The 10,240-nt window shown below is 41.9% G+C and overlaps 3 protein-coding genes across 3 annotated transcripts; 2 read left to right on the top strand and 1 right to left on the bottom strand.

Moving 5' to 3' along the window:
• Positions 1 to 2,104: 2,104 nt before the first annotated feature.
• Positions 2,105 to 4,193, bottom strand: EDB82DRAFT_518716 (uncharacterized protein). Its single transcript, XM_065609047.1, has 3 exons — positions 3,537 to 4,193; positions 3,072 to 3,477; positions 2,105 to 2,999 (listed from the first exon to the last, which is right to left on the bottom strand). Exons 1-3 carry the CDS (start codon positions 3,919 to 3,921, stop codon positions 2,291 to 2,293), a joined length of 1,500 nt encoding a protein of 499 aa, XP_065463671.1. The 5' UTR covers positions 3,922 to 4,193; the 3' UTR covers positions 2,105 to 2,290.
• A 1,159-nt stretch (positions 4,194 to 5,352) lies between these two features.
• EDB82DRAFT_518715 (uncharacterized protein) lies at positions 5,353 to 6,518 on the top strand. Its single transcript, XM_025726100.2, has one exon. It carries the CDS (start codon positions 5,420 to 5,422, stop codon positions 6,437 to 6,439), a length of 1,020 nt encoding a protein of 339 aa, XP_025594633.1. The 5' UTR covers positions 5,353 to 5,419; the 3' UTR covers positions 6,440 to 6,518.
• A 2,113-nt stretch (positions 6,519 to 8,631) lies between these two features.
• EDB82DRAFT_518714 (3-oxoacyl-reductase) lies at positions 8,632 to 9,887 on the top strand. Its single transcript, XM_025726098.2, has 3 exons — positions 8,632 to 8,840; positions 8,990 to 9,442; positions 9,531 to 9,887. The coding sequence occupies exons 1-3, from the start codon at positions 8,749 to 8,751 to the stop codon at positions 9,856 to 9,858; spliced, it is 873 nt and encodes a 290-aa protein (XP_025594632.2). The 5' UTR covers positions 8,632 to 8,748; the 3' UTR covers positions 9,859 to 9,887.
• The last annotated feature ends 353 nt before the right edge of the window (positions 9,888 to 10,240 follow it).

Raw genomic sequence — 10,240 nt, 5'->3', positions numbered from 1 at the left:
TTAAATATACTTTAAATATAGGCTAAACTACCTTAATTATATTATTTAATATTAATAAATAAACCTATTTCTTATCTTACTCTACCTAAGCTTAATATCCTTAAATACTAATACTATAGTTTTAGTATTTACTAGGTTTAGGCAATATAGGAATATTATATTAAGCTTTATAAGTAGGTTAATCCTAGAAGTAAAGGAAGATTACCTATAGGATATTAGGCAGCTAAACTTCTACTATAGATAGAAAGTATTATATACTAATAATTCTTCCCTTCCTAAGAAGGCAGTAAATAGTTTAAGGTTAATATATAGATAAAAATAGAGGCAGAGAGGCTAAAGCTAAAGACAAGTGCCAAGGAACCATAAGGAATACCTAATATTCTTATCTCTAAGGCATTTACCTATCTATAATAAGTTATAGATCGGGAAGCCAGGTATCGAGAAGCTTTAAGTTAACCCCGGATAACTATTAATAACATAGGAACCAACATATTTGCCGCTACAAGCTTATGGCTTAATAGAACACAATAGCCTTCTATATACCGAGGGTCCCGATGTTACAATCCCAGTAGTTACATCACGTGTACCCCACAATTTTCCTCCAACCAACACTAAGCTCACGCACACCAGAGTGAGCCTTGTCAAGCTTACTTATGCATGCATAAAACCTACCCTATAGCTTACTGCTAATATTATAAACCTTTTCCTAAGGCTTACTACTATATAAGTAAACCTTTATATATATATATATTTACTTAGTATTAATTAATATATTTAGCTTAATAGCTATTAATAAAATATTTTTACTTAAATATACTTTACCTACTCTATTTATTATTAAGAGATATAATACTTTACTATACTTAATATTATAATGCCCTATATATCTGCTAATATAAACCTAGTATAGACTAGTTTATCCCTTAGGAATTATAACTATTATATATAAAGGTAAATCCTAATAGTTATATTGCCTTATTTATTATTATATCCTATATTTAAGCTAGGGTTTAGCTTAATAGTAAGACTAGTATTATTATTACTATTCATACTAATACTTTTATTATTAATTATAGAGTTTTTAAACTCTTTATTAGACTTTACTTCTTTAAGGGTAATAGTAATAGCTTTTATATAATAATTAATATAACCTAGGTAAACCCTTTTAAGCTTATACTTTAATTTAATATTAGCTATAATAGGCTTTTTATTTTACTATTTTAAAGATTATATTTAATTACTTAGTAAACTTAGCTTATAGAGTATTAATATTAATAGCTAATTACTTCTTAGCTATAATAATAAATTTAATTGAGCAGGTAATATATTTACCTATAGAGATATATTTAGCTATTTAAATTATAAGGTTAATATTTTCCTTTTAAAAAAGCTACTTTTCCTTAAAATAAATAAAAAGGCATTATATAATTATTAGAAAGATATATCTAAGGAGTTTAATATAATAGCAATAATAATTTATAGTATTACTTAAAAGTATCCTCTTAATAATCTATATATACCTATTAAACAGAGTATATTAAATACTCTTATAAATCTTATAAAAGCAAATCTCTAGGAGCTTAAACTTTAATCACTTAGATAGTATTAATTAGGTTAAAGTAATAATACTTTACTTTAGTATTATTAAGCATTTAATATTATTATAATAAGTATTTAAGATTTTAAATAAATATTAATAAATAGTATACTTTTAACTTAAGTAATTAATTTATATAAAGGTCTATTTTATAATAATTATATTTAAATTATAATAGTTATAATTCCTAAGGGATAAACTGGTTTATACTAGGTTTATATTAGCAGATATATAGGGCATTATAATATTAAGTATAGAAAAGTATTATATCTTTTAATAGTAAATAGAGTAAGTAAAGTATATTTAAGTAAAGATATTTTATTAATAGCTAATAAGCTAAGTTCTATTTAATACTAAGTGAATAAATATATATATACTTAAGGGATCCTTAAGGGATTACTTAGATTTTAGGGATTATAGGTACTCCTGGATTATAGTAATCCCATATAAGCGTAATTCACTTATAATTAGTCTAGTAAACTCAGAAAGCGAGTTCATAATTAAGTAGGCTAAGTTATATAATATTTATAGGGTATATATAATATAACCGCTTAGGTTATAATAGTCTCCGTTATAAAATTAACAATTAAACCTTTAGCTTTAGTTATGCAAGGAAATCTATACTTTGACAAGGACATTAATGCAGAGTACCTATGATTAAGCCTCGGGGTGCTAGATAGATCTCGCCCATTACTATATCGGAACAATGCTTCTGTCCCCTATTTCCCCAAGACATCGGTTGAAGACCTCTATCCCAGGGCCGTCATGAATGCTATCGATCCACATGACTTGCCTCAAATTATTTTTTACTTCGAACCACGTCCTTCCTAGACTGTCCCGGATTAGAGGGCGCAGTCTTTGCAGAAGCCAGGTCTGACCAGGGCCCCGGAACACAGACGTTGCCCCCATCATTAAGGCCCAGGCGAAGAAATAGCTCTCTCCAGGGGTGCTGGGCGTAAAGGCCATGCAAGCTTGTCGGAGTTGGTTGGCCAGCCGCGGGTACTCGAATTTGACACCAGGAAAACCCCAGAAGATAGTTGTTAAGAAAGCGAGGAGTGATAACTGGAGAAGCTCGGGGAAAATGTCGTTGTCTTCAAATTCGAGCATGAGCAGCCGAGATTGAATGTATGTTATGAGATCCTCGAGAGACATCTCCCTTATCTTGTGACCAGAATCGTGGCTATCGTTGAGAAGCTGTGAGAGGTCCTGGACATCCTTTAAGCTGGCATAGAGCCTCCTTTCTAAAGTCCGTACCAGAGAGCGCGAGCGGTAGAAGCAGGACGCGTCCGATGGCCTGAGCTGGGCTAGTTCAGATGAACTGTCGAAAGCTGAGTCGAACGACGCAATATCTTGGTGAAAGGCTAAATTCGCGCCGGTGCAGATGCTGTGAACTAGACCAGTTCTTCCGGCGTTGGCAGGTCAGCGATTGGCCGGAGCCTGAGAAGCTGAATATAGGAGAGAACTAGCAACTTACCGGTGAAGTTTGGATTGGAGCAGAGGGTGATTTGCAAACGATTCTATGCCACCACGGAGGTCGACGATTTTTTTGAGACCCATCACGTGCATGTGGGCGGACTCTACGTCTCCAAAGGACTCGGCGATCAAGGCCAAGCCCATGACGACAATGGTTGTCGAGTCGGTCAGTGCAGTGTTCGGATCAGATAGTTGCTTGTTAAGCTCGTGAATCATCCTGTAGGCGTGAAACTCCGTCCTCTTACTCTTCTGCCCCCTCAGACTATCCAAAGAAAAAGACGTCATGTAAAGGATGGAGTGCAGGTAGGCCAAGTCGAGATGGGCCCAATGAAACCAGTATGCCTTGGGAGTGTCAGGGCGAGAGTACCTCACGATCGGGTACATTTCATCTTTCATGTACGAAAAATCTGGAGGACAGAAGGCGTCAGGGGCAGGGCGTGCTAATGGTCGGAGGGGAGAGACGTACATGCGCATAGCAAGCTGCGCGAACTACTATCGATGTCTTCAGGGAACTTGACGAAAGTGAACATGTCAGCAGCACCGGGGACTATTTCTGCATGTCCGATGCGGGCCAGAGCATCCTCGTCAGAGTCGAGCAGCTCACTTCGTGCCCGAGCTCCGTGGGACTCTTCAGAAGGATCACTATCTCCTGCAGCATGCTGCGGCCGTTGTAATCCCACAGAGGTAGCCGGGGAACGGCCCATCACTCGACCAGGAAGAGCTCGTGTACGGGTATTCTTCCCCCGCATGACGTGACTCCGTATGAGCTTACGATCTCCAGCAGCCGCTTGACCATGGGCGTCGGCGTTGACGAATACAAACCCCTTAGCCGCTCGTGGCCCCTTGAGCATCGTTCCGTTGGAATGTACCTGTACCTTTGGACGGGGACAGGATCTACCCGGGCACACCGTTGCAAGGCTGTTTGCCGACAAGAAGTAAGTTTGCCAAGGTGCCAGTATCACTCAGATGGAAGCTAAGCCATGGGTATCTGCCCGGGTGTGACTGCAAGCGTGCTCCTGTCCGTATGGAGAATGTATATGGTGCCGAATATCGGCATAAAAATTATGATGGGATGGGTGGCGGTATATTCGGCTGGTTGTCGTCCGAATTAGGGAAACAATTGAAGGAGTTAAGTTGCGGAGAAATTTAAAAGATCCTTGCTGGGATATTTAGTTAGCCCCGGAGATAAGAGATAAGGCACTTCAACACCGGCGTGCCAAAAATTCAGATTGTTTCCCTTTTATGGCCTTAGCGTAAACGTTATGCTACTACCCGACTGGTTTCGGATCCCCATCCTTGCGAATCTAGTAGGTACCTTACGTTATTGCAGTTCTCTAGCAAGGCCCTCTAGCTTTCACTATTTATACTCGGAACTTTTTAAGTCTTATGCTCTGGTGCTGGCTATGCAAAGCCCTTCTATTAATTGTGGTGTAAAGGCTTCCTATAGTACATGTCCTAGATTCAACGACTGTCTACATGGTTATGGTAGAGGATTCGAACTTCTGCTGCAGTATCTCCTCTACACTCCATTGTGGGTACTTTATAACTTACATTTCAAGGTATTATAGTGGTGGAGAATCTAATGGCAGATCAAACACATCTCTGCATGGGATAGGTCTGTCGCGGCCTACGATGCAGCTACTGTATAGATCTTGGGCACCGTCGCTTAATTAATAGCTTCTTACTGTTTTAGGGAAACAATCAACTGGGCTTATAAAGCAGTGCCATGGCTTAGTGCAAAATGCTAGTCATAGGTAGAGTTTCCGGATTGTTTACTTAATGAGGATAGGATATTCGGTGGAAGCTAAGGCAAAACTAAGTTAGTCTGATCCAGGCATAGAAGTATGCAAGAGCCAAAGGTGCATGTTGTTTTTCACTTTGTAAATATTAAGCAGGCGGCCGGTTCTAAACCCTCTTATACTGAAAGGCATAGCGCAGTAATGTAAATTCGGCAATTAGATGATGCCTTTTTAGTACGACTAACCACTGTGTTTCGTCGTTAATTTGTTCAATTTTGACTGAGCTGCCCCATGCGCCCCACACCAGTGGCTGTCGATGAGAACATGCCATTGCAGTGGGATTTGAGTTATCCGCCCCCTAATTTACGGGACACAGACATGACACAGACACTTCATGTGCTTTGAGGCTTCCGATTCCAGGCATGGGTGAGCTTGAGCTTATAAACCCGGCATTTAGTGGAACCGCTCTGTGGGAGCTCACACACACTGTGCTGGTATAAAACGACTTGCTTCCTCTCTCAAACTGACAGTCACACATCATCAACCCACCACAACAACACCATCCCATCCTCTTACTGCACAAGCCAGACTCCATAAGAAATCCATCGCAATGTCTAGATACACCGCCTCCCACGCTAACCCCCAGGGTCCTGGAGATACGCGGCCCACGGCTCTTCAGGTCATTGAGGACGAAGGCCTCATCGGCAAGCTCACCGGCAAGGTCGCTCTCGTGACGGGCGCAAACTCTGGTATCGGTGTCGAAACAGCGCGAGCTCTCCACGCCGCCGGTGCCACTCTCTACGTCAGTGCCAGAGACCCCGTCAAGGCCCAGCAGGCCGTCGACAAAGTCAAGAACGGACCCGGCCCCAAATCTAATGCGCCCGTCCACGGCATAGAGCTGCGGCTGGATTCACTCACCTCGGTGCGAGCAGCTGCCAATGCCTTCCACGAGAAGAGCGACAAGCTTAATCTGCTCATCCTTAACGCGGGCGTTATGGCTACGCCCAAAGGGAGGACTGAGGATGGCTTCGAGACACAGTTTGGCACGAACCACTTGGGCCACTTCCTCCTCTTCCAATTGTTAAAGCCCGATCTGCTCGCAGCCTCTAAGCCTGATTTCCAATCGCGGGTAGTTGTTGTGGCCTCCGCTGGCCATCGTTACGGCAAGGTCCGCTTCCATGATTTTAACTTCGAAAAGGACCCTTATGACCCCTGGGCGTCATATGGCCAATCCAAGACGGCCACTATCTACCTCGCTAACGAGATCGAAAGACGGTACGGGTCCAAGGGACTTCACGCCCTCGCTGTGCACCCAGGTATTATCGCCACTAATCTCTCTCAGTATCTCAGCCAGGAGATACTAGAGGGGATGTTGAAGGATGAAACAAGGCACAAGACCATAAAGAGTGAACCCCAGGGAGCGGCCGCGGCTGTTTATGCTGGGCTGAGTAGGGAATGGGAAGGTCGAGGCGGCAAGTACCTCAGCAACCTCGTCGACGAGGGACCGGCGGATATTACGGGAGACTGGTTGAATAACGAGGTTGGATATGCCCCGTGGATTTACGACGAGGAGTCTGCAAGCAAGCTTTGGAAGGCATCAAACGAGCTGGTAGGCTTCGAGAGCGAGTGATAGGATCGGCCCTAGCACACTCGGTTCTCGGTCTACGTATCTGCCATGTATCCTTCCGGACCAATACGTGGGAACAGAGCCAGTAGCATTTGTCTAGTTTTACCTTTAAATTCAGTTTTGGTGTTTCATTACCTCTTGCTTTCTCCATACGCTGTAGTCCCACATTTATCATACTGTCTCTGCAGCCCAACGGCGGTCTATTTTTGTCGTTTACGATAAACTTAGGATATGCGGTAATGTTCATGATAAGCTTGCGTGGCAAACAAACATACGTGACAACAGTCCCTCAACTTACATCATCTCTATTTAATCAATTGATTCTCAACCACGACACGAAATATATTAAATCCTAATACTGAGGGTAGAATCCTTCTTGCCCTTTAGGCCCTTTAAATGACCCAAAATTAAAGCTCCGACGCGCTGCAGAGATTTATAAAGTGGGCCGTATGATCCCATGGCGCCGACAGAAGAGCATTCAATCGCGACGTGACGGGATCCCGAAATCACGCAAACTAACTTTAGAGTGGTGGTGCAAGGGGTATAACTAGCCGAAGGCTGAGAGTCCGCGGGGCCAAATTGTCAGAAAACCAGGTTCCAGTCAAAGAAGCAGGGGGCTTTAGAACTTCAGCATGGGTTTGAAGAGCCATCTTTTTTAAGCAGTATTTTTTAGACCTAGTTATTCCAGCCCCTTATTTTTTAAGAACGTAGGTATAATAATAGTATCCATTTTTAGGCGCAACACATTCATTCGCTTACCCTGTCCCACAAGGTGATATACAGTAAGTGCTAAAGATATATTATCACAAAAGTTACGTCGCTTATCACCACACAGGGAACTAAACGAAAATAGACGCGCCTACAGCTAGATCAAATGAGATGCCAATATGCATACTGTGCCTTATATAACATAAGATTTTTTCTGCCGGCAGAAAAAAGTAAGATAAATATCACGCCAGGCATTAACTATAGGTTACATAGTAAAACGATAACCTGCAATTTCCAGTCTTATAAACTATAATTTCCTAAAGTAAACCTGCAAATACATAGAAAGTATATAATAACCCTAAGGTATATTAATAAGTAGTATCTTTTAGAACTTTAAGAAATAGTAAAGACTATAGGGGAGACTAGTTTAATAGGTTATAAAAGCTATCTATAGACGTCTATAGAACAACTAGAGTCATGGTTATATTTAAAACTTGGACAACGATGAGACGCAGGTAGCTTATAGAAACAGTAAGACTAAGCTGAGCTTTAAACTGTAGCTGCGTCTGCAAGCGGCTTAACGAAAGTCTGGGCGAATTACTGCAAACATAAAAAAATTAATAATCCTGTTTTAATATTCGTGGACTATTTGTTTGCGTGAAGCCCTCTAGTTTTAAGAAAATCAATAGTGTAAGTATGGACAGATGTTAGGTTTAGCTACTTGATTTTTGCTCAATTTAGCCAGTCATATTGTAAATTAAGTGGGTAGCCGATTGAACGACAGAGTTAAAGATAGTATAAGACGACATCGAAACTAAGCAACGTTACATAGAGCACACATAATGGACGGGATAACGACAGATACTTAGTTAGATAGGAGCTTGGGTATGAGAAGTAACACTCAAGCATTTCACAGTTTACGCTGTCCAGGCTATGGGGTTATTTCCAACCCGCCACTAAATTTAATTTGGGAACAGGACCAATTCTTCAATTCTAGAACCTGGCGTTGCAACAGCACAGTCAGCCACACTGGATAAGAATCTTGCCATATAGTTACCAGACTAAGGCATATGTCTCTGTATTTCAGTGCGGGCTGATGGAAAGAGACCGGGGTTGCAGACCTGGATCGGACCTCGCGTCTTAACAAAGTCCATCCCACAAACTTTCAAGGTAGCCTCTCCACCTCGTCATAGTTTATTGCCCCGGATTGGCTAGTTGACAGCTGCTATTGTAAGAATCGGACTTTTTTATATTGCCGACAACTTTAGTATTAATCGTGCTTAAATAGGTAATACGTCATTCTACATTCCCATTCCCGATCAATATAACAACCTGATTGGTTTGACTTTCTCATCTTAAGAAACGATCTCCATGTTTCTCCACTTGTTCAGATTTCGGTGATCGCGTTGGGTTGCAAGACAGCACCCGTAGTCGCAAGAATTTTCAAGTATTTAACTCGAAAGTGGCCTGCATTTCTGTTTTCTTCCTTTTATCTCGTACCGACATTTCAAATCAATCAATCAGGACATATTATCGAAATTTGGTTTTGCAAGCATACAATCTTCCGATATCTACACCAAAGAAAATTCTATTCACCGAATACGATGGGAACTTACGTATCAGATGAAGCAACAATGACGTCTTCCCAAACCAAGCTATTAGAACAAGACCTTTCTGGGAAAGTTGCTTTAGTCACGTAAGTGTACTGCCATGATATAGCGTGTTCATTCCTTTGGCAGGATCCATCCCTTTGCAAATTCTCAAAATGCATTTTCAAATATAAATTCAAGGCCTCTTCAATCCAGTTGTACCTTTTTGTAATCACCGTTGCTGATTTATATATAGCGGCGCTACTCGTGGCATTGGTCGTGCTATTGCGCTTCACCTTGCAAGCCGTGGGGCGTCCATCTTGGCCACTTCTTCATCGCCCAAATCCCTTTATCAGATCGAATCCCTTGCGACAGAGGTATACAAGCTTTACGAAACCTCCGATCACTCGTGTCCTTCCGTCGTAGGAGTGGCGGCAAACCTTTTTTCTCCAGACTTTGCTGATATAATCGCGAACGAGATCCGTGATACATTCGGCAGCAAGCTGCACATCATTGTCAACAATGCAGCTTACTGGGAATTTCGACCGATGGGTGAACTTGATGCGGAGTATGTCCACAGCATGCTGCTAGGCAACGTGCAGAGCTTGGTGTTGTTGATGGAGGCTCTTTTCACAAGAGAATACATTCAACCCTTCTCAAGAGTCATTAACATATCGGGCGGAGTAACTAGGAGTACCCTACCAGCTCCGTAAGTGGCTTTATAATTTTCTATCACTTGGATTTCAATTGCGCGACTTCACCATGAAAGTGTTGTGAGCATGGCTAACCCATCCCAGAGGCATGTTCGTCTATGCTGCCGTTAAGGCGGCCATGGAATCGCTCACCCGCTCTTGGGCCGACATCCTGAGCGCACACAACAAGACACATGGCACGACATCCAACTCGGTCCTCGTTGGCCCTACTGCAACTGAATCCTTTATTAATAATGGTGCGCCACAATTTAGAGATCAGATTCAGAACCGTGGCAAGGGGCCAACAGCTCACCATGGCGTTGGATGGCCGAACGACATTGCTAATGTTGTTGGTTTACTTGCCAGTGAGAGGTCTCACTGGATCAATGGTAGTACAGTTGGTGCCGACGGTGGCATGTACAAGGTTCTATAAATACCAGGGACTCTTGTTGTAAAGTAGGGTATATCTATCTATATAGCTTTTTTATAGATAACATTCATCTTCGTTCATTTCTTAACGAAAACAACCGCACCACGTATCAGTAAGAAGCGAGAACGGCAGCGCCGAGTACCTCGGAACAAGATGGTGATGTCATATAGAGGCAATATGCCTTGCACTCAGTTACCTGCTCCCGATGCGACTTGATAAATGACGATATCAAGTAGCAAACCGAGGAGTAACATTTTGCTTTCGTATAGAGAGGTATCTGAAGACTTCTCTCTCTTCATTGATCTCGCTCTTAGAAGATCAGGATCCTTCTGTATATTGTATATAAGGATATCCTTCCTTTGTGAAACCGCTATCTCAAACTTCT

This window comes from Fusarium venenatum (genome assembly GCF_020744135.1).
Source record: "Fusarium venenatum strain MPI-CAGE-CH-0201 chromosome Unknown EDB82scaffold_4, whole genome shotgun sequence".
Lineage (NCBI taxonomy): Eukaryota > Fungi > Ascomycota > Sordariomycetes > Hypocreales > Nectriaceae > Fusarium > Fusarium venenatum.
The sequence above is the reverse complement of the archived record's forward strand: the minus strand, read 5'-3'. Positions and strand labels throughout refer to the sequence as shown.

Bases quoted from the DNA above. Each gene is read 5' to 3' on its own strand.
- EDB82DRAFT_518714 (XM_025726098.2), top strand. From the start codon at position 8,749: ATGGGAACTTACGTATCAGATGAAGCAACAATGACGTCTTCCCAAACC. The intron at 8,841-8,989 runs GTAAGTGTACTG...ATTTATATATAG, and splicing joins GGGAAAGTTGCTTTAGTCAC to CGGCGCTACTCGTGGCATTG. The intron at 9,443-9,530 runs GTAAGTGGCTTT...AACCCATCCCAG, and splicing joins AGGAGTACCCTACCAGCTCC to AGGCATGTTCGTCTATGCTG.
- EDB82DRAFT_518716 (XM_065609047.1), bottom strand. From the start codon at position 3,921: ATGCTCAAGGGGCCACGAGCGGCTAAGGGGTTTGTATTCGTCAACGCC. The intron at 3,478-3,536 runs GTACGTCTCTCC...TCTGTCCTCCAG, and splicing joins GCGCAGCTTGCTATGCGCAT to ATTTTTCGTACATGAAAGAT. The intron at 3,000-3,071 runs GTAAGTTGCTAG...CAACGCCGGAAG, and splicing joins CTCCAATCCAAACTTCACCG to AACTGGTCTAGTTCACAGCA.
- EDB82DRAFT_518715 (XM_025726100.2), top strand. From the start codon at position 5,420: ATGTCTAGATACACCGCCTCCCACGCTAACCCCCAGGGTCCTGGAGAT.